This window comes from Pempheris klunzingeri, chromosome 5, assembly GCF_042242105.1.
Source record: "Pempheris klunzingeri isolate RE-2024b chromosome 5, fPemKlu1.hap1, whole genome shotgun sequence".
NCBI classification, from domain to species: domain Eukaryota; kingdom Metazoa; phylum Chordata; class Actinopteri; order Acropomatiformes; family Pempheridae; genus Pempheris; species Pempheris klunzingeri.
In genome coordinates, this window is record NC_092016.1 from 8,865,684 (window position 1) to 8,889,630 (window position 23,947).

General features: G+C 41.8%; 1 protein-coding gene across 1 annotated transcript in view; it reads right to left on the minus strand.

Moving 5' to 3' along the window:
* Positions 1 to 1,022: 1,022 nt before the first annotated feature.
* Positions 1,023 to 23,947, minus strand: part of LOC139201665 (PDZ domain-containing RING finger protein 4-like) — a 110,427-nt gene continuing 87,502 nt past the window's right edge. The window contains exons 3-9 of the mRNA XM_070831052.1: positions 18,311 to 18,564; positions 15,087 to 15,189; positions 9,070 to 9,168; positions 6,744 to 6,806; positions 4,544 to 4,645; positions 3,572 to 3,700; positions 1,023 to 2,592 (exon numbers count right to left, since the gene is read on the minus strand). Coding sequence (XP_070687153.1) covers positions 1,111 to 2,592; positions 3,572 to 3,700; positions 4,544 to 4,645; positions 6,744 to 6,806; positions 9,070 to 9,168; positions 15,087 to 15,189; positions 18,311 to 18,564 — 2,232 coding nt within the window. The 3' untranslated portion in view covers positions 1,023 to 1,110. The remainder of the gene's footprint in view (positions 2,593 to 3,571; positions 3,701 to 4,543; positions 4,646 to 6,743; positions 6,807 to 9,069; positions 9,169 to 15,086; positions 15,190 to 18,310; positions 18,565 to 23,947) is intronic.

Here is a 23,947-nt window from a genome sequence, read left to right on the forward strand (position 1 = left end):
CATTTTGGGTTCTTGGGATGTTTGTTGTTCCTTTTAGACCAAAAAATCTCTATTTTAGAAGTAGAGTATAGTACACATTCTCCTTGTCCACAAAGTTGTTCTTCCATTGACCTGTCAGTGTAGCAGCTTCTTGAGTATTGTTTCCTTGTTTGTAAGAAAAGTGGCTCAAGTTCATAAATAACAAAAACAACATATGAAGAGTTTCACTGTAACGTGAGGTATCAACCTTTTTGGAGATGCATAATTGCTGATGATAAAAATGATATTAGCAAAAGTTGTTCACCTTCGCTCCTATTGACAATTTACAATGTTCAGTAATCTTAAAAAAGGATTTTCCCCAAAACAGATGCCACATTTTCAGGTGAAACACTTCATGAGTTTTGAGGATTTTCCCCCCCTTTAGGTCATTGGAATAATTTAAATTTAATTATATTTTAGGGATTAAACACCTCCTTGCCGTAGCAAGATTCAATCTTTTACTTGGAGCACGTCTTACAGTACTATGATTGGAATGTCTAACATTTATGTCCCTTTAAAGCTGAAATGTGTACCTTATTTTAACTTTAACATACCTCTGCTATCAGCCATCACGATTTCATGATGCCTATATGGTTGGCTGTTATAAGTTAACTGGTTGGACTTACTGCTTCAATAGCCTGAAACATAATTTCAACTACTTCTAGACAATATCAAAAGAGTAACTGATTTCAGCTTTAAAGAATCAGCAGATCCTGCCAAATGAATGGCAGGACACCCATTGATTCATTGTGTGTTACAACTGGCTGGCAAGTGTACAAAAGAACATTTCTTAAGATGCTCATACAACTATTTGAGTTATATGGTTACAACATAAATATGAAAATAGAATTAAAAAGAGAGCGTTTAGAGCGAAGTAATAAAATAATTATATAGTCATAATTTTATAGAAAAAGTGAGTGATGTGAAAAACAATACTGAAAAACATGAAGAAAATGCCATGACACCACTGATAAATTCTTTACAAAATGCTTTTTGGGTTACAAAGTGTGAAAAATATTCCTATTGTCCTCATAAAAGCGCCACATTGAACGAGGCAAGTATATTATACCGCATGGGGTAGAATGTGTGTTTTTATACAGTAGTGACTGATAGGAAGGCATTGTGCACCTTGGCTCCCTCAGGGGCCTTAGTGCCATGAGTCATCAGCTCCTGGATTGTCATCCAGTTGTCCAGAATCTTCTTGTTGCGTTTCTTCATCATCTTTTTGTGGCTGAGCTCTATAATGCTGACTTCCTTGCGACCCTCGCTGCTGCTCTGAGGGTTCTCCTTCAAGCTTTCAAGCCGACTACGCTGCATGAACTCCCGTCTTTTCCTCTGTTCTTTTGCTCTGACCAGGTGCTGCTTTCTCTCCTCTTTACTCCAGTACCTCCCCATCTTCATTTCACTCATTGCGTCATCATCTGTGGTCATTCCCCCACTACGCTCCTCTTTAATCTTCAGGGCTCGCTCCCTCAGGATCTTGTCTCTCACAGGCCTCTTGGTGATGTAGCGTGTGCCGTCACTGCGGATCTTGACCTTCCACTCCATCTGGGGCTCATTAATGGGCCTCTGGGGCTCTTTGCAGATACTGAGCAGGCTGAGCTGGCTCTGTGCATACTCTACAGCTGAGCGTTGCTGGATCAGCTGCATGTAGCTCTGGTAGTGGCGAGCATGAGCTGGGATGTTGGTGTGCCTTTGCTGGGAACTGTGGGATGGAGAGAAGTAAGGAATCTGGGAAGCACATGGCTTTGATAACTCCTTGTCGTCCTTCTCAGCCTGAGGTGTCTGGTTTGACTTGGAGGGATTGCTGTGGTCAGGACTCCTGCTTTTTCCAGGGACTGGGGCACGGCATGCTGGGATGGGGCTACGGCTAGGGCTAAGAGAAGGGCCAGTGGCAAGGCCGCTGCAGAGGTTCCGCTGGTTGGTGAGACTGACCATCCTCTGGAGTGAGTGCTCCGGGGAGCGGTCCATTGCCAGAGGAGTGCTCCGTGAACTCTCTGCTGTGTTATAGGCACTGGAGCTGTCTTTGTCCGATTTCTCCAGCCTCTCATTAATGTCAGCCAGCTTCCCCTTTGTGGGCTCACTCTGACGGAGGCTTTGGTTTTTGGTTGAGGGTGCAGAGCGGCCCGTGGAGGAGGGAGACTGCTGGCTCTTACGAAGGTTATGGGCCTGCATAATGTTCTGACATTCAAGCTCGATGCTGCGCAGCTCCTCATTGAGCATACGTAGCTCATGCTGTACGCCACCCTGTTCCCCCATGCTGCACTCAATAGTGCTGCGGCGGCTGTAGAACAGGTCGTACTCGCCGCTGTTACGTATCTGACACTTCAGCTCCAAGAGTTGCTGGAAACGATCACCCTCCGTATCATCATCGTCCTCATCCTCTTTGTCGTCCAGCCGCGTCGAGCCGGTGGTACGGTGTGTGTCCCGATTGTCTCTCAGGCACTGGGACAGACGTCTCTGGATGTGTGCCAGGACATTATGCTCTGAGCTCTCCACTTTGTCTTTCATACTTGGTCCACTATCCTTATGATGAGGGAGTGTGGAGCAGGTTGGCTCACTGTCTTCTACTCTCTGAAATGTACAAGAGGAACAAGACCAGCCTGAAACACTAAATTTTAGATGTATGGCACTCACAACACATGCAAAACTGTGAGACACTTCCTCCCTTTAATGATCCACACAAGGATATTTTTTAGTATCTTATTGATTTATGGCACTTAATGGAAACTTCTAACGTGTATGTAAGCCTGTGTACGTTATTAGAATGTGCAAGTATGTTTTCAACTTATTCTTAATTTGCAAGTATCCTTGCAAATATGTCTCAAGTGATTAAACCTATTTAAAAATGTCATATGGTAATTAACTCGAAAAGGTATTCTGCTGCTTTCTGATATACCTTCCTTTTTATCCAATCAGGACTGAAAACAAGAACTGTACTAATTAATTACTACAGTTCTTGTGACTTTTGTTTAAGTTTAAGAAGTGCAACCTTATTCTTCATGCTCCTGAAGGACAGCTCTGTTACTTCAGGGATTGTTTCCTCTCTACTATGTCTTTGAAGTTCCAGCATATTATCCTCCCAACAAAACAGAATTTTAAATCATGATTACTAATGTTTGGAATTTTTGAATGGTTCAGTGGTCCCCTTCCATAAATATTCATAATGATTATTTTATATTCATATTTCAAAGGGCAAAGCTTGTTTTCACTGTTTAGCTAAGTAAGTAAGCGAAGAGTTTTAATCCTTCTCTGCCACTGGCTAGATCTGCTTAATATTGACCATCAATAATGACCTGATACACTCAAAGCAATTATTGGTCAGTCTGATGGTGTGATGTTCATAACACAATGGGTTCTACGGTCAGTCAGCCAGCCAGAAGGTTCACTTAAACCTATTGCTTTGTGACCCACTAGCCTAGTTTTTAGGGGCTTTATTCTTATTGAACAGAGCAAATGAAAAGAAACAGGCTTTCCTAAACCCAGATAACAAAGCTTTGCCATTGACTCGTTAATCCAATTATGCAAAGCATATGTTTTGCTGCTGTCTGACCTGTTCATTCTCCTGCTCCTCCTGCAAGGCAGCCAATTCCATCTCCTCCCTCTGCTGTTCCTCCAACATTTCCATCTTCAGCTGCTCCAGGAACTCACTGTGCTCATCATCCAGCCAGGCCTCCTCCAGCTAAGGGTGAATGAAGAAGGTATTCACATGGTGGGATGAGAGGGAGAGAAAGGCATGAGTGTTATTTATCATGCCCTAAAGCTTGGCTACACGGCTACACGGCGTGTCTCAAAACAAATAGTTGGGTGTTCCAAATGGGTGCCCAAATGGGATTTTCTGGAAAACAAAAACAACTAGTATGGTTTTAAAATAAGAAACTGCAAGCACCAATTTGACTGATATGCAGTTCCCTATTACTTAACCAAGACAGCACTACCCCTCATCTTTAAAACATGCATTATAATCTTAAAATCCAGCCAATACAGTTTAATGGACATTGGACTGCCACCTTTGACCTATCTCTTCCACACCATCCATCATATGTTTGTCTGCTCGATGTGACCCAAATGGGATCCATATCTGAAGACTTGAGATTTACTACTGAGAGACACATTTAATTACAAAGAGTCTACTATTGCTCCTGGCTCATCTGCACTGCGGCAGACTCCTTTCGCTTATTTGCCAGCGGCCTTGGGCCTGAACTCACTCCACATTAGCATGCCATTAGCTTTTATGGCTTACTGTTGGAAGTCAATTACAGTGGAGCTACATAAAAATAAAACATGATGAGGTGTCTCAGTGGTGGCTTCCACGAGGAGTGGCTGTGGGGAGGAGGAAGTGTTGGCTACCCCAGACTACTGAGGTTTACTCTGAGCAAATATATATGTACTGTAAATGACAAACTTTAAGGGTTATAATGTGTGAGTAGCGTGCTTACTTTGCCAATGGTAGGCCCATAGTGGGTGTTTCATTCAATAGGTGAGACATACAGCATGTGAGTACAAGTATGTGGTCATTTCTAACCTGCAGCTCAGGTCTGGCAACCAGCAGCACGATGTTCCTGCACTCGTCATTGGAGAGCGCAGCCATGGCTTCCTCTCTGTCTTGTACATCTTGGCCATTAATCTGAAGATGACATACAAATATGATTAACACGCTCACTCTTAAGACAGATGCAAGCAAGCAATCATGTATTGTATACACAAATGTAAACAAAACACAGGCACTTGCATACACACATACTTACATTGAGGCCAGCTTCAATACAAAAGCCCTTAAGAAAAACAAAGTACCACAATAAAAGTGATCCTACACAATAATGCCTTTTTCCCGGGGAAATTGTAAACACTCTGTGCTGCTCTCTAATATGAAGCAGGACCCAGCAGTGATTATGAATGGGACAGTGGCTGTGGGCCAACGGAGCTGTTGTGTTCACAAAAGTATCCATCAGCGTACATACATCTAGCCTTACAATTAACTGGCCACTGACAGGGGGCGTCCATCTTTTTGCAGGCAGAATAATGGCCCTGTCACTGGTGGATAATAGTGCCAGAGTACTAGTCTGCCTCACAAACACACAAACACACACACTCTCTCCTGGCTAAATCAGTCACACAACACATGGTAGACACCAGTAGACAATTAGACCAACAGTGCTTATGCATCTGCCCCCTGCATCCAATATATGCTTACGTGGACTATTTACTTCTCCCTTTATTCCTGCTTCCTCTTTCATAATGCACAACTGCAATTATTAAAGTACATTTGCTTTATAGAATACTGCTGTGTGTTTCTCATCTCATAGACTTTGCCTTCATCTGTATAGATCACATTTACTATTTAAGACGTCAAAAATGTCCTCACCTTGTATACAACTTTGAACCTTAAAGCTGCACTAATGATTTTTCATACTAAAAATGTACCAATCTAAAATGTGTCAGAACCCACACATCTTGGCCCAGCTTTTCAGCTTCTTTTAGCTTGTTGTTTTTGTTTCTGGGCCTGCAAACCTTGCTCCTGTCCTTAACGTATCCAGCAGCCGTAAGGAACTGTTTTTTAGTGATAAAGCTCTAATAAACCCACTGTACAGTACCTCCCAGGTACCAAGCTGCAGACAGACAACACTGCAGACAAAATAAGGCTAGATGGTGAACATAGTGAACCCCAAGCAACTTACACAGTCAGATGTATACCCCAGGAGTTGGTGGTGACCAAAAAAAGAGCTAAAATGCAAGTGAATATTGGATTTATATTGATCAAGTGGCTAAAAAATGCTGAAAATTAAATGTTGCACCTTTCAGAAACAAAAACTTAAAATATAAATAAGACAAAACTGTTTAAAGTTACAACAAGTACCATCCGTTAAGAAAAGCAATAAGATAACACTGGTAACCAGTGAAGGGCAGCAAGCATTGGTGTGATGAAGTCACTTTTCTAAGTATGTGTTAAAAAGCCAGCAGCAGCATTTTGTATCAGCTGCAGTCTTTGGATGTTTCTCCTGCTGATACCAGAATAAAGTGCATTGCAATAGTCAAAGCAGGATTGCACCACTTTGGTCACCTATGCATCAAACGACGAACGACATCAGACAAGGCATCCAGACTAGAGGAGAGACTATTAAAGCTGCTAGTGCTGGGCCCAGAGAGGGTAATTATGATCATTTCTGATTTGGAGTCATTGCATAAGGCGATAATATGTCAGCTGCTGTTTTCAGTTTATTTCACCAGCCAACATAAATCCATTAATGCAGCCTTAAAATCAAAATTAGGGGCTCGGACTCACCTACACAAAAACAATAACTACCCACTGAACCCACAGAGGCACCTCTATCCAGCCCTTAGCCTTAACAACTACTGCTCCTTTTCAGTAGCAGAATTCCTCTGAATCTCAGGCCTGAAGATAAAGCTCATGGCCAATAACAGCCATAGCCTCTCGGCTATCCCACAGGAAGCAGTGAACTGCAGCACAGCGTCATCCCGAACCAGAACTCTTAAGCATCCCTGTTGCTGCTGAGTCTGTAACTAAAACAGCCAGGGGGGCATTTCTCCCCCTCTAACAGTCACAGCGGGGGCGAGTTCCCCCTTTAATGTGCTGCCATTAAAAATGAATGGGCTCTCGTGCTGAGAGACAGTGGTTGAGCGCGACAAAATAAAAGCAGGTTTTTATGTTGAATCAAATGAGAGCTTGTGCAGAGGGGGCAGTAAGAGAGTGTGTCCTACTGTACCTGTAAAATGCGATCTCCCTCTCGGATCCGTCCATCTCTGGCAGCAATGCTGTTTGGACTGATCTGTGACAGTAGAAGGAACAAAATAATGCCTCTAAGACACTTTAATTCTTCACTCAAAAGAAGTGCCTGAAAATGTTTTAACTCTCTATGGTGACTAGCTCGAGTTGTCTAGACTTTTTGATGATAATGTGAGCAACACACAATAGGTGTGCTGCAATGGGAAAACCTAAGACATCAGATGGCTTTCCTGCAGCTGCCTGGGCAGTTTTCAAACTCTTTTATCCCTGAGCAAAAGCAACAAACTGAGTTATCACTTTTATCATTTAAATCCTCAATTGTATTTGTGTCAGTTGTGATTTTCTGGCAGGTTTATATAGCACAAGCCTCAGCATTTACAGCCTGTAACTCAGCCTCAGTACATGATGCACCTGCCCCTCCTGTAACTAAAACAAGTGAACAAGGGGGCAGGACACACTTTCATCGGCCAATCAATCGGTGTCTGGGGTCAGTCGTTTCACTCTCTCCTATCAGGTGGGATGTCTGGAGATGGTGAGGTGCTGTGGCACTCCATCATCATGATTGTCTACTCCTGCACAGAGGAACATTCATTAAACCGGGTGGGAGGTTACTAGACAGGAATGGGGGTAGGACTGGAAGGAGGCAAATTAAAGGTAACCTTATTTGCAGTTGTGGGGAGAGCACCCAAACCCTGAATAATCATCAATTAATAGATTGCAATATTTTTCAAGATTTAGGTTTACAGTTGAAGGTGTAATTCCTAGTGGCGAAATGGCTGTGGTTATAATTTGGCCACACAGCAAGAAGGTCTTGGGTTTGACTCTGAGCTTTAGTCCTTTCTGTGTGGAGTTTGCATTTCTCACTGTTTGAACAGTGGGAAGAAAAATTGGGAACTGGAGGAAACAAACAAAGAGGTGGAAGGTGGGTTGAAAACTCTAAATTGCCCATTAGTGTGAATGAATGTGTCTGTTGGCACTGCAATACACTGGTGACCAGTCCAGAATGGACTCAGCCTTTTTTCCCCCCATGCATGCTGGGTTAGACTCCAGCCCCCTGGTTCCTCTGAACAGAATTAAACAGGTGTAGAAAATGGATGGACTGGTGAAAATGGACTTTTTCTGTTCCTGTTCTCCTGAATTATTTAACCATTGTTCTGCGAGACACAATAGAAACAAAGGGAAATAAACTTAAATAACACAGAATGAAAAAACAATGTAGCCATTCATCAAGCATTACAAAGTTGGGACATTTAGCTTGTTTTAAAATGACCTTGCATTGTTCTTCTCTCTCTGTTGATGAGTTCTCTGCTTATGCAAGATCAGAGCACATAGCACTTCCTCAAACACAACCTGTATACAGTGACAGTCAGACATCTTATCTAAATGCAGCACACACCTCTTAGCCCTACTTTTTTTGCAGAGCGAACACTTAAAGATGCTGCCAGGAGCCACAGACCTCAGTGATTTATATTCCACTCTACTCTCAAAGCGAACACCTAGCAGAGTCCGAGTCAACTTCAAACGAATCAGAGAGAAAGTTGAGCAGACTGGAGAACAGTATTTTCCATGCTTTCCAACAAAGGGGAGAAAAATAGTATTTGCTAAAAGGTATTTTGCTAACATGTATCTCACAGCTTGCTTGTTGATGTCAGTTGTACTGAACAGACTGGGTGAACAACTCAGTTTTGAGACATGTTGGTAACTCACAGTATAATCACAGAGTTAAATTTACTCTACCCAATAGAGGAACTGGCTTTGCGCACCTGAATACTAAAGTGAATCATAAATTGGAAGATGAATATTAAATGTCACAACTGATTTAGTCTTGGATACCTCTCAGTTGTTTAGGCAGTTTACTGAAGCACTCTAATGTAGCCATGATGATTGTCTGTTTCTTCAACAGTGTTGATATGTGAATGTAAGACTTCAAAGAACTGAAGGAATAAGGACTGTAGAATATGCATATACCTTTTGCCCCAAGAGTGCTCATACTTTCATTTTTCAAACCGCTAGCAGTCCTAATTGTAGTGGTTGGTTTAAAAAAAAAAAAAAAAGATAACGGGAGGTGAATACATGTATGTTACATGCTTTTTTCTTTTTTTTTTTTTTTACAGTATCAGCAAGCAGAGAGGGGGAAGATCAAAGAGATACTATTCTGGGTTTAGAGAATATGAATAAAAAATTTGAGTAGGAAAGTTAGCTTCCTCATGAAAAACTCATTGAAAGAAAGATGTAACACTCTGAATGAACCCTCTGTACTAAAGTCATTCAAGCCTGCCATCTTGACCAGCAAGTTATGCACTCACCTCACTGACATAGATGGCCACATCCTCCTCTTCATCGGTTCTGTAGCACAGAGTTAGCCCCAACTTCTCCTGGCTGTTAAGTCGACACAACTCCACTTCCTGTGTAAATAAGAGTGAAAATACAATAAATGTAAAAAAAAAAAAAAAAAAAAAACCTGCATGCTAACAATGACAATGCTAACACGCTGATGTTAAGAAGGTGTAAATATCATGCTCAATATTTGCCGATTAGCACTAAACAAAATACAGCTGAGGCTGATGGGGATGTCATTAGATTCACAGTTATTGGGATAGGCATGTACTCTACCAAATCTCATGATGATACATCCAGTAGTTTTTGAGATTTTTCACTCTGACCCACAAATATCACCTCATGGTGTTGCAAGAGGAAAAAGTTGGGGGATCACTTAAGTTACTGGTATTCATCCACAGGGCACCATTAATATCTGTCCTGATAATCCACTCTATAGTTCAGATATTTCAGCCTGAACTGAAGTGGTGCACCGAGTCTTGATGCATAACAATGGCTCTGCAAACACCAAGTTCCTGTTCCACTGAAGATCAAATAATGTTCTTTAAGTTTCATCTGAAAAATCCGACTTGTTTTTGAGACGCTTGAATCTGGATTGCCAACTCTTGTCTGAGGGTTTTGAGTCTGAAAGTGTTTGATCATGAAAGACATTCTCAGCGCACAGTTTGATCAGTGGGGCTTTGATAAATGTCAGAGGACCACAAGTGTTTTTCTTTCAAGTCGTTGCCAAGTTATAGAATATTAGACTATAAATAAACTATAATTATGTTAATGCTACCAGATATACATATTTGCAGCAACACTAAAGTATTCCCCATCTTCCCTTGGGGAGAGATCAACAATCTATTGACTTACAAATCAGTGGTCGTCAAATTTCCCACGAGCCTCTTGGAACACAGCAAAGTACCCTGGCGTCTACCTCATGAATACAAACACGCAGTGAGTGAGATTTGATTTACCACAGCTAGAGCTTGAGTGAGTGGTGCAGTTCCCAAAGTATGTTTGTTTTGAATATGGAACCACACACAACTTCAGTTTTTCCTAAGCTCAAAGACAGTTTATGTACAAGAGCCACTTTGCACTCTCAGGGTGTTCACAGCTGTCGTATGTTTGCTCTGGTCTAAATCAGGTACCAGTTAATGACAATATTGCATATCGACGCAAGTTTGGTTTGTATTCACATGGCAGAATTTACAAGCCGACCAAAACTTGTAATCTGAGAGGAAACTGCTCTCTAACTTTTCGTTCCTCTGGGAGCTTCCCCACAAGGAAATTCTGACCAATTAAAGGAGCAGACTTCTGTACCTGAAATACATTAATGCGGCACCTTCCAATTTCACATCGGAGGCACAACTATGCTGGTTTATCTTGGCCCTGGGTATTGTTTATTACATTGTTAGCATTTATCATTTTAGGCAAATGATACAGTTGGAAAGTGAGGCACACCTGCGACTGGAAAATAATGTGTTGTCGCAGAAGGTGTATATTACATTGGGAGCTGGTACAATTCAAGATGCAATCCTTTCTGCAGTTGGGTCAAATTGAGGACAGAGTTCCTTTGCTGAAGACATGGTCTCAGTCTGGTTACAAAGTCTCTGTCCGGTCGTTTAGGTCTGCCCCACAGTGTGATTGCTGGGTTCACACCTGCCAAAATGAGCTACGCCAAGGGACAAAATGCTCTAGGGTTTGAGTCTACTGAAATAAACAAGGCAGGTGTAAAAACACCCTGCACCAGGCTGTGCTCCATCTCCAATACTGAAACATATCAAGGCTGTTGGGAGGGAATCAAGTGTGAAATGGCCTCTCCTCCCAAAGTCTTCATTAGAGATGAAGCACACCAACTCTGAGCAGCAGGAGCGAGGTGGTTGACTGGAGAGGAGGATTGAGGGGGCAGAGAGAAATGAGGCAGAGGTGAGGGCTCTGGTGGGGCTCACCGGGGTCTCACACAGAAACAGATTCATTTCCTCTGTGACAAGTGTGGGTTGGCTGGTTACACGTGTCAGATGTTGCAGGGTTTTGGGAAGGGGACGTGTGGGGGGGGCAATACCACTGCTAGAGAGCGGCCACCTGGTGCCTCTGGCTACTACTCCCTAAGCTGTTTGTGACCCTCCACTTCCTCACAAACAAAAACACATCTTTAGACTCTATACCCATTTTCTCCCTCTCCCCTGTCACTCATTTCTTCCTCAACTTCTCTACCTCTGCTTTGCTCACACACTGACAGATCACTGACGTGTTTTTGGACCAGTGCTCCGCTGCTGGGCTTCACACATTCCCATAGAGAAAATGATTTCTGCATCCCTGTACAATCCCTATGCTTACACACACAAGTGTACTCACCAGAGCACACACATTCGTGCAGACTCAAAGAAAAAGAGCTGAAGAAAAACGGCATCATCTGAGCTTTGTCGTTTCATCTTTCTCGACAGCCTCCACCTGACAGAGAGCTCAGATCTTTAATTGACTGTCTCAGAAGCGATGACAACCTCAAATCCCAGCTGATACCTAAGTATACAATGTAAAAGAGCGAAAAAAGCTTCGCTGCCGACTACCTGAACAAAGTGAGCTGCAAAAATCAGTCATTAGCTATATTAAAAATGTTACTAATGAGCTACCACTAATTGTTAGTAGAAATATTATTAAAGCGGCACATCTTCTGATGCAACGAAGCAGTCATGGAGGTAATGGAAGCTACAGAGACAGCATGCATCTTGCATGCTAATATGATGTGAGAAGTTGTGGATATCTGTGGGAAATATTGAAATCACTCGCAATGTCTTGGAGACATCGGTCTAAAAATAAACCGTACAAATTAATTGCTGAGACTGAGGCAAAGCAGAGGTGTGAGCAGGTACTACATCATCCCTATCTGGCGATGCTAAATAAGCCTAAAGTTACTTCTGATTAATTAATGGCTGGATATAGTGCAGTAGACCTGTGGCTAAATGATCAGAGGAAATAGATTGCTACAATTACTGCATGTTGGATGAAACATCAAACCTGCGTGTTTTTTTTTGTGTGTGTGTGTGTTTAATTGTGCAGCAAAAACATGTGTTGTATGTATGTGACCCTTTTTCCTTTACCAGATGTTCTTTTGATTTCTTGTTTTAAGACAATATTGTGTAGGAAAAACACCCACTCACACTCGGATGCCTCAGTGAAAGGAGGTTGTCTCCTGAGCCATCACACACGCATTCACCAATCTCTGTCTCTCCTCTTGCCTTTTGATTTTTTTTCCTCCATTTTCCAGGCGAGCTGTCTGCCTCTCAGGCAAGAGATTGCGGCGTGGCACAGGGAAGAGGTCTGACAGTAAATTAATGACTGCGATGGCGTGATTAGGGGGAAGATTGCCGCCCACCATCAAAGCACATTGGATGCTGTCATAATAATCGCGCCTTTGATTACCAGTAATTGAAAAAGCAGTCACAAATGCATGGATGGCTACGACTGGCAGGAAGAGAGAGAAGACTATCTCTGAGCTCGAAGTACTTCCCTTCTTCAGAACTTACCGAAACGAATCAAAGGAATGGTTACTAACATAGTGTTGAGGCCACATACACATCAAGGGATCCTAAGAAATGTGCCATTTTTCAGTGTGAAATTCTAGCTATGAGGCATGACCTGCGTGTTTCATTCATCCAAACAACCCAACCAGTGGCGAAGACGGGTTGGATGGCAGTGAAATTCTTCCTCGCCTTTCCAAAAGAATGTTTAAACTATGAAATTAGCTGAACTACAATATACTGTATATTGTTTTACTCACATGCTCCTTCCCTAGCTTGTTAAGTGAAGCAGGGCATATTAGGGGAGGAAGATGCATTTCAGAAGGTTATCGTGGAATTCAACTGTTCGTCCCTATTGAGTACATGTACAGCAGACAATTAAAGCTTACAGAGAAAAACCTGGATGTAGTTGGAAATTGAAGAATGATTTTACATGATCTGTAGTAACTTGGTCACCATAAAACCAGTCAGTAATCAGATTTATGTACTTACTACCCCTGAGCATATCTCAAATCACGATGGGCTTATTTTTAAATGTGTAAGAGTCTTAAATTGAGACCAGGTCTGACTCTCACAAGATGACAACTGTTTAACTGTAAAAACCCAAGTCTGGCAATATATTCCTAAATAAATAAATAGTATTACTCAATCGGCCTTTATGGACCTAATAAACAAAACAATGTGATGAAAGGTGTTAACAGACCCGGGGAGGAGGAGCTGCGTGATAATTCTCTGTGGGTTTGTCACTAATAGCTCTCCTTTCACATTACACATTTGATGTGATTTGTTGATACGAAAACTTTGTTCAAATTTTGTTGGTTTTGTTCAAGTTCAAGTCCTGATGTACTGGATGGAGACTAGCAAGACATGGCCATGTATCTATTATGAACCGCGAACAGCGTTGAAATATACAGAATACCATGAAGGTGTACTTCTGTGGTACTTGGCGTCTCTCCACCTCATCAGCCAGTATACTCCAAGACTCCAAGATGTTGATTACCCTAACAGAAACATCAATGTCCTGGTGTATTAGAAAGGTGAATTAGATTTAAATAGTTTCTCTGTGATGTGATAGCTAACTGCTCTCCTCCCGCTGTGCTTTTTCATCTAAGAAAAGGTAATTTAAAGAAATGTCTTTCCTTTATTCCCTTTCTTCTTCTTCAGAAGGGAGTGGGGGATCAGGTCGACTCTGAAAGTAGCTTTTTAGCTTTCGCCTACATCCCCCTCACGGCGTTTTCGGTTGACATACAGTAAAGTGGGGCTGCATTAGCGTGGTATCTAAGTCCCCAAGCATGAAATACAAAAAATGGTGCAGGGTACAAAGCATACACAGTATAATAGGATTTGTTAATAGCAATGAGGCATAAAGAGAGGCTTTAATATATTATAGTTGTTCCGATTTGACACTGGGGCCTCTGCGATCCAAGCGGGTGCACAGATCTCTTTAGGATGTGAAGAAACAGCTCAAGCTCAGTGGGTGGAAGCATTCAGAACAAATTCAAATGAACCAAATAAGAGGAGAGGGAGGGGTGAGCAATCATCATACATCAGACCAGTCGAAGCCCTCGCCAGCAATATGTTGCACCTCAATGACTCGGAAATAAAGAATATTGGACCAAAGCAGAGAGCGGAGACGGAGCCTGTTTATCTCTTCCTGTCACAGTTGAATCAGTGCATCTGTATGTATATGTGTATGTGTCAGAGATCAGCAGCCTTAAAGACATCAACTATCCAACTGCTCCTGTTACTTACATGCCAGTGCAGATGCAGAAGCAAAGAAATGTGTTTCCAACTGTTTTTCTTACTAGCACCCACCACTCACACCTCACTTTAATTGGGTCTGATCGAGCTCACAGTCAACCAGCCTGCTAGATTTTTCTTCGGAAGTTGTGAAAACAATTAGCAAATCTCAGGAAATGCAGTCTCTCTTTGGAGGTTTTTCAACACTCTGTTTTTGCTTTTGTAGGAAAAAAAAAAATCAACAGCATGGAGGTATGCCATCGCTGCCAATGGAAGGAATACATTTTTCAATCTCTGTCCCGCTGGGATCTGCCTGTAGAGACAAATTAGTGTTTGTGCCCTTCCACCAATTTTCAAACAAGTGTTAAGCAGTATTGAGGGAATGTGTGTCCATGCGTAGAAGAGGTCAGGTGTGTGCTTGTGTTTGTACTTTTCAGCTCAATATCCACATCGATATCGAACTAAAAGGTTAAAAATTGGTACCAATATAGGAGCTGATACAAGAATCCCTTCATTTATGTTACCTGGATAGACCTCTTCTCTGGACTACATGGACGTGTTCAAACTGTAGCCATCTTACATACAGTAGTTATCGTTCAAAGAATTGAGTACATTGAGTTGGGGGACATCACATAATTCCCAGCACAGCTTCACCTAACAGTGTGGATATGCAACGCCTTTAAATGCAGTTATTCTAGGAATAGTTTGAATTTGTAAGCCGTGGTGTCAAGTGCGATTCCTACCTCATACTCGAACTCTTCTGTCCTCTCTCCATCAGCTGGAACAGGGGAGAGGTAGTCAGTCCCTTCATAGTAATCCTGGTCCATTGTATGAAGAGAATGACAGCTGTCAGGGGAGACAAACGGAGGAAGAAAGAGAGGGAAACAGACAGACAGGAAGGCAGAGAATTGGGTGTAAGCAAGATCCTTTTCCTTATTTTCTGTTATATGCGTTCAATATTTCTAAGTGACAGAATTTCCTCGCCTTTGTCTTTGCTGGAATCTGAAGAATAAAGGATTTGTCAAGGGCTTTCAGTGCCAGTGGAGTATGTGCGATAAAAGTACAGCCCCTTGTTAATAACAGCATATCCACATAATTTGCTTCCTGCTCTTGACAGACAAAACCCCCCACATTGTACAGTGTAATTCTATTATGCTTCCCTCAGTCACTGAACAAAACCGCATTGTGAGGGCCTAACGAGATGAGCAGCCTCGGTGCCACACGAGATGATCGCGGTGGACAAAAACTTCAAAAAGACACTCTGTTGAACATATTGAGTGACGTGTTCTGGGGCTGTCTGACTCTTAGATTACCCAGCACTGTGAAATTGTCTCTAAACAATTTTCCAGTCATAAAACCAGACTAGTAAATGTCAGAATGCTTCATACTTTGATGCCTCAATATTACACATGTAACAGCATTTGGCAGCGGGTGCGAAGAATACAATCACAACTTTACAATCTAGCCTCAAAAATAAGAGTGACAAACATTTGTTGTATCTATAAAATCTGCCTTATATGGGGTTTTTTGCACCTGATCACAGGTGAGGAGAAGAAAATGTGAGTTTTATGGGGCACAGTGATTACATTTGCCTTTGGCCTAGGGCTGTAAGGAGCCTGCAAGCACACGTTGCACTATGTTGCCTGGTTTTTATTAGCTCATTTGCTTTAATCACCTTGTAAACCTTCCATGAGTCAAAACGGATACGCCAAGCAGCCCAATTATGGCGGGAAGGCCCCGTGGGGAATTCTGTGGTGATAATGTGTGAGATATATATACATGTAGCAACGATTTTGATCAGGTCATGTATAGTACTTTATACCTAGTGTGTAACACTGACAACACGCATTCTTAATGATGTTTTTAATAATGAACAATAAGGATGGAGCAGTCAGCTAAAGTTCTGTCCCTGAATGTCTAAACAAGTCTCAAATGACAAGCAACCACACAATTCAAGATGTTTATGATTGCTGCAATCAGTTATGTACTGTGACAAACACACACACAATTCATTGGGGCCGGCTTGACTTCCCAGTTCTGTGCTGTGAACATCCTGCTTTGCTTTTGTTTGACTGTTTCCCAAGAGGTGAAACCCAGATATTCTTTTATGCTAAACTTTTCTTCTCCATGGTTTACTTCTCCTTTGAGATGAACAGAATATAAACTAAAATGCCACAAGAAGAAATAATGAACCCTGCGTCTTTTGTTGTTTTCCAGGAAAACCTCTTGTTGATACTTTACACTCTCAAGATCTTTTTTTTTTGTACATAATGTGATGCCTTCTTCTCACATAGGCAATAAAAACACATCTATGAGGTATTGTACTACCCCGTGATTAGACTTCTAGTGATTGTACCACACGTGTTGTTTTGAGCTACTTTGCACACAAAGTAACAGCAGCAGTGCAGCTTTTCATCTCCTCTAACTTTATAGACATGTCAGCCCAACATACATATTTCATCTTACAGCTGAGTTATGTTCCTGTGCAGGATTATCTAAGCAGATGGGAAACATGTGAAAGATGGTAACAGAGAGGATAAAAATTGAAAAGGACAACTACATGTGCTGTGTACTGACCAGGGCAACCAGATTCAGCTGTCAGACAGTGAATATTGATTTATCTGTAAATGCGCATTTCTACCGCTCCTGCCACTCAATCACAACTATCCCCCACGTAACTGTCTGTGCTGTGTTCAGTCAAGTGATGTGTGAGTAACATTGCCTGTGCCTTCACAGATCCAGATGCTCATGTGCTCAAAGTCACTTAGCTGTCATACATGACGCAATTTTTTGTGAACTTCTTTTTCAAACTTAACGTTTATCTACTTAGTGATACGTTTGAATGAATGCTGTATACTTAACAAGATACTGAAATGCCAAGCGGACTTTAGACGTATTTTGTATTAATAGTTAATTAAGACCGCTTGGCCTTGGCCTTGTCCTTTGCTTTTCACCAATAAGGCATGTCAATTAACAAAAATGAAATAGAGGTGAAGGATAGTGAGAAGCTCATTCAACAACCAAATCTATATTTGTCAGAATCGACTATGCAGCTGGTTAGACAATTCATTTATATTTTAGAGATGCCTTCCATGCTTGTAATGCTAATCCTGCAAACACTGATATTTCTGCTTCATAGCTCAATAACACGTCTCTCGACTTCTTAATTACCATCAGTCCCAGCCAAAGTCAAAACAAGGACACCACAACAAACTATTTGTAGCAATGAACCAAAATCCTAATTTATTTATTAATAATATAATTATATCACACCAAGTTAAAGGGGTAGTTCAGATTATTTGAAGTGGGGTTGCATGAGGCACTTATCAACAGCTAGTGTATTACCTACAGTAGATTAGTCAGCACACCCCCACTCTGGGGCAGCAGGCAGCATTCATGGCACAGACACTGTGTGAAAGGGGTCAGCAAAAAAAATGTCCTTTAGACAAAAAAGGCCAGCCTAAAAAACAACATCAGTTTAAGCGTCCGCTATATTTAGAATATTTCCACCACTTTACCTTGCCGGCAGACCTTTTCCTTTTGACAGGGAAATGAAGCCGTTCTCTCTGCTTCTTCGCCACCAGACTCCGTTCACAAATACAGTTGTTAGTGTACCGCTGCCTCTGCCATTTAGTTTGCTTGTGATATTGTGTGACTTTGGTGTTTTAAATTGTTAGTTCAGATTCCAACTAACTTGTTAGTTCAATGATCGAAGCAGCAGTAGCACAGCAAAATTTTAAGCACCTGACAAAAGCCCACTTCAAATAATCCAAACTATCCCTTTAAATAAAAATGTGACATGTTATCAAAAAACCTCCTTCAATTTATAACCTCTGTTTTGAAATACTATTGACGATGATTCATATTGATTTTCCCTAACAAAGTAGGATTCACAACCTCAGTGAGCATATTTGATTTAATTTACAGCGACGTTAAACAAATGCATACATTTTGCCGTTGTATTTACCTGTCAGACAGAAGGAAGGGACAGACGTCAGGCACAGGAGGGGTGGAGGGCCGGAGCTTTGCCAGCGCCATGATGTGTTCAAAGGTGATGTCGGTCTGAGTGCACACATCCACCACATGGATTTCCTGAGGGGGGCCATGGGGGCGGCCGCTGGGGGTCCGCCTGATGACCTGCACCACGACGGGGTCCTTGGCAGCTCGAAAGGCCTCCACAGTCTCCTCATGGCTGGACTTGGACAACTCCTTCCCATTCACCTGAGGAAAACAGGGAAAATTATACTTGTAGATATTTTATCTCCAGTTTATCTCCTACTGTTTTATTTATTGTGCCTTTTTTGTGGACTGTTGCTATAGAAACATTTTAGGGAAGCAAAGCTGTTGTCGATGTAGACTTAACCTTGCTGGTTCAGCAAAATCTTTGTTTGCAGAGCCAAAAAAAGAGTTTACTCTGACATCAGACTAAAAGCCAGCAAAAAAGCCAAGAGGCAGGCAAAGATACAGCGCATATTACTTTTTTTTGCTCTTTATATGAAGTAAAAGGTGCAGTTGTTGTTCGTAGAAGTGTACTTAAAAACACCTATATAATGGAGCCTCAGACATACAACCTCCAAAATGCAACAAATAGTTGAAACTGAGATGCACAGACTGAATTGTGTGTATGTTAAACTGGTTTAAAGGTTTACTGGAGGACGTCAGCATTAGATCCCAAGCTCCATGGTCTCTGAACATGCAACATACTGAATAAAGACAATATCTTTTTTCCCCCCACTCTGCTGCTGCAGCCCTATGGTTGTACACAGGGTGAATGTATTCAGATAGAAACTGAAAGTTTTTTTCTTCTGACAGACGATCAAAGAGAATTTCTTATGAATAAAATATTGGAAATCATTCACACAAAAACACAGTTTGATGTAACATTATCAGAATGGTAGATCAAAGCCCAAATGGCCCCTGTTCACTCAGTCCATCTTCAACCTCATCTTCACAAAATGAACTGGATTTTTCTGGCAGATTGAAAACCATTTGCACTACAGCTGGCACATATAAAGAAAATCATTGCTTCATTTAACACGAGTAATTTCTCTGGAAGAGAAACCGCGGCTGTGGAATACCTTAGAGAATATGCTTTGGTATAAACGCTGAAACTAGAGATTATAATTTAGATAACCACTGAAAGAGAAAAAGGTAGACAGCATAATTACACTTGCAGTTGTATTTAAATATGGTTTTGGAGTGGAGCATTTTGCTCACATGGCAAACTGAAAGGAGTTTAAATGATAACCAGAAAACTAAAATGAAGCATTTGTATTCACAAGCGTCAGCTGTAGAAAAATACAGCAAGGCTTAGAAACTCAAAAACAGCAGTGTCTCAGATCTTAAATTACACACTCTGTGAAATGCAACACAGCTGTAAAAATAAAAACACATAGCTCAGCTCAGACTCTAACAAGATGACCTAAATTTACGAGCAGTCGACAGTAGAAATGGGTCATGATTTTCGAATATTTGTTAAATCCTAAAAAAAATCGAATAGTCTACATGACTGTTGTTTTGTTTCAGAAGTACATGTTCCTTGGTTTTTACCGGTGCCTGGTAGTGCCTGGCAGGAGCAGTAGATTGATCCGGGGCACTGAGATGAAGCCAGGTCTCTGTAGATGTGGGCACAAACAGTTTCTGGTTTCGTTGCTTAGGCAGCCTGAGTCCCATTTCATTCAGCCTATCTTCTCAACCGGAAATTAGCTAGAAGCATCCGTAGGTACTGGCTAGGTTAGCTTAGCTCTCCACCCGGGGAGATCGCCCCTCCTGGTGCGGCGCTTGATTCGATCGCAGCCCACAACATCTTCCATCCACTCAGACCAACGCCTGCTGTAATCCAAAGTAGTACGTGTTCCAAATAGTTCACTGTGACTATCGAATAGTATTTTGGCTTGAAATGCACAATCCCTAGCTGACAGTTCAGAGTAACTCTGGCTGTGTGCATGTGGTGCCGCTAAATGAATATTAAAGATGCAGAAGCCATCGGGGAATTCCTTCAGACAGAGTTTATATTTTCAACCCCAGATATTCCACCACTTATTTCTCACTTGTGCATGTTTTGTTACACGTCTCGCTGAATTTGACAGGGTGCGTTTTGAGAAATGACTCGACATGTTTTGAGCAGCAGTAAAACACCAATAGAACCTGACAGCACATGTCCTCTGTAAGGCCAAACTCAACACTGATGTGTTTTCTAATTTGTGTGTCTCCGTGTTACATTGCTTTTTAAGTCCCAATGTGACATATACATGACCGAACATTTTGTGTCCTTGAATAGACTCAGTACAGTAGACTATGTTGTTCATGTTTTGCTCGTGAATCGGCTGCAGTTAAATGTTTTTTGTTGACTGGATTCATCTGGTTTAATCGTTTGGTCTGCCAAATGTTAAAAAAAGAAAATGGTGGGGAAACGCCAGTCACAACTTCCCATACTGCTGCGTGACATCTTTAAATGGCTGGTTTTGCCGGACCTAAAGTCCAAAACCTGAAGAGAAGGTGAAACCTCAGGATGTATAGCATATTTTCACAAAATGACTTGATTATCAAAATAGTTCAGTTATTCTGTCAACAAGCTAGCTATATCTACTTGCAACCCTTTATTGCAGGATGCATATCTCTATAAGAAAATAATTCTAGCAGAAAAACACAATTTCATGATTAATCTTGTGACCCCTTACAGCATTACATGAACAAATGAAATGATGATTTGAAAATATCTCAAAAAGGGGTATTCCCATCTATTCCCATGTTAGGTCACGAAGACAAGAGACAGAAAGCTCCCTCCAGAAATGTTGCAGAAGACTTTATATAGCCATTGAGTAAACTGATTTCACATGTGAAGTCGGTAGAAAGCCCCTTTAATGTAATCTTTCAAACGTCTGTATGGCTAACATTGTTACCTGCTAACAGAAAATATAAAGAATATTTATAATCTAATAATGGTTGTAATAGATTAATGGTGTGTCCCATATGTATGTATGTGTGTGTGTGTTTGTTGTTTTTACTTCCACTTCTTAATGTGTGTCTCTGGAGACTGAGTGATGCCCTACAAAACAACAACCAACTTATTTTGTCAGCCGTAACAGTAGCCATATATATCTCCCTCAGCTCTTGTTGTACTCTGGCCTGCTCCCCTGCCTCCTGATGTGACCTTTGTTTGTAGCGATGTTGCATTAATCACCTGAGTGGGAGATAAACTGGGTCAACACCACTCCTGTGCAACTGCAGGGCAATTTAGAGGAAAAATAAAAGTGCAGTCGTGCAGCCTCCCTCGTCCCTCCTTCCCTCACAATCCGAGCTCGCTTTCATTCTCTTTTTTTGGCCATTCAGCAGGTATTAAATACTACTGCACATACATTAGCATTAAGTACTGCATTAAAGAAACATGGGCCACTATAATAATTAGCCTAGATAGTTCCTTTGACAATCTCTCTCTGTGTGTCTTATTTTCCTGCTCATCCTTCGCTTTGCAGACCAATCCTGGAAAAGGGAGCCCGGTGGAAACAAAGGAGTTGGAGTAGACAAATGAGGCAGCCTATGGTGTATGACAGTCCCCGAGAAAAATGATCAGATTTCCCCAAGTCTCCCTCTGGTACAGCCTGTCCAGCCTAGGCTCCTCCTCCTCCTCCTCCTCCAAGCCTCACCACTTGCTAGCCATACTCCATGACCATAATGAAACAAGAGGAAACACGTCAGGAAATAGAGGAGGGAGTGCTGTTTTTCATCCTCTTCACTGGTTTTCATGAGAGCCAGATGGAACAATTAATCCCTAATCAACACAGGAATTTTAAGTAGTCTTAACTCCTGCATGAGGGACTTTGCCATCCTCGTTGTGTCCCTTTGGCTGATGTCTTTCCAGCTAAACACACCGCCTCGGTTAGTTGTGTGGATCTTCAGTCCTCTCTGACAGATGGGAAGGGTTTCTATAAGCCTGGCTGCAGCTTTCTAGATATTCTCAAATATTCTCACACCGAAGAATTGCTTTCAACACAGTCCTTGAGATGTCTTGCGACAGCTTTGCTCTCTGCAAAGTGCTTCATCAGCTAGCATGTCTAAAGATGCTGATGGTGGCTATACAGTGAAATTTTAAGATGAATATTTTTTGCAATTGGCTTAATTCCTAAGTAGCTTTAATCCTGTCAATATTTAACATCATTTCGTCTCATATTCACTGCTTACCCTCAGTAAAGTTGTAGCCTCTTAAAGTTTCATCACACATATTTTGATGTAGTTACACTAGCATAAACTATCCTCTTGAAGTGTGCATACAAAGTATGCAAATACAGATACATTCATAAACATGCTGGTAAACAAAATCTGTTTGCAACAAATTATTTAGCAGCTGCAGCTTTTATCGAGTCCAGTGCAGCTACGCAAACTGCTCCACATGGAGTCAACATGAATTATCCTACTGGTCTGGAACAAAGGAGTGGTGATTATTCGTGAGAGATCATTTGCTATACGATTGACCTAGGAGATGATCAGGTAAATGTAAAGTTGGGGGGAAATGGGTGTTGGGACGAGGTATCTCGACCAAGACACATCTGCTGGCTGTTTGCACATGGATATGCAGCAGCTGCAGCCAGGAGAGAAGTGTGTTTTTATTCAAAGCCCCTGAGACGACCAACAGCCTTCCCACAACAAATGCAGTAAACCAGCTTAGTGGAGTGTAACGAAAGGATGAAGCCCCTTTTCTTTCATTTTCTCTGTGGCGGAGTCCCATATTGACAAAGACATTCCAAAAATGTGCACATGTGATTCAGCCGAATGCAGAAAGTCTCCGCTTCGGTAAATATCGCATGCCGCTTTGAGCTGTTCTGAGCAAACAAAGTTACTTGAAAACTTCACAAAAAGACACTGTTTTTACAACTATGAACGTATAGCCGCCTACAGCAAAGCGCAATCCCGAAGGTTCTCTCATCTGTGTCCCATCCTATCGTTTATCCTCCAGGTATGAGGACAAGCAAGAAAGAACAAACACGTAGCAGCTTAGCTCCACTCCTCAGGCGTCTCCTCCGTCAGTTTGTCTCATCGACTGCTGCCTCCCATCAATATCTCCAAAGACCAAGGGCAGAATGTAGTGACAGTAGTAAAGTGGGGCCAGTTTATCTGTTAAGATGTCAAATTCAGCCACATCTGATGCTGCTTCTGCTGAGGGGCCGTTTCTCTGGCAGGAGGCACAGACACTGCCGGCAGCTTGCAGGGGATTACTGATGGAAGTGATTGATGTACTTCTTCTGCAAGGAAAAAAGGCAGCTCCAGGCAGTAAACTCTAATAGTCTATTAGCTTTTTTATGCCTTTGAATTAACTGCATACATTGCTTTATGGCTTGCATGAAGCACTTTGAATCTTAATGAAATGTTTTTGTTTTCAATTTTATAGAGTTTATGCTCTGCACAAGGAGAAAATGCCTGACTTCAGTCAATTTGGCGCATTTCCAGTTCAACCCAGATACGAGTGAAGGAAGGTCATCCTTTCTACTTCAGCTACACTGACAAGAAAACAAGGCTTTCAGTGGCAGTGGAAAGAGCATCTGAGGCTCTTATTTAACCAGAGTGTGTAACCTTGGGTGTTGTGCTTAACATCTGTACAGGCAGTGAG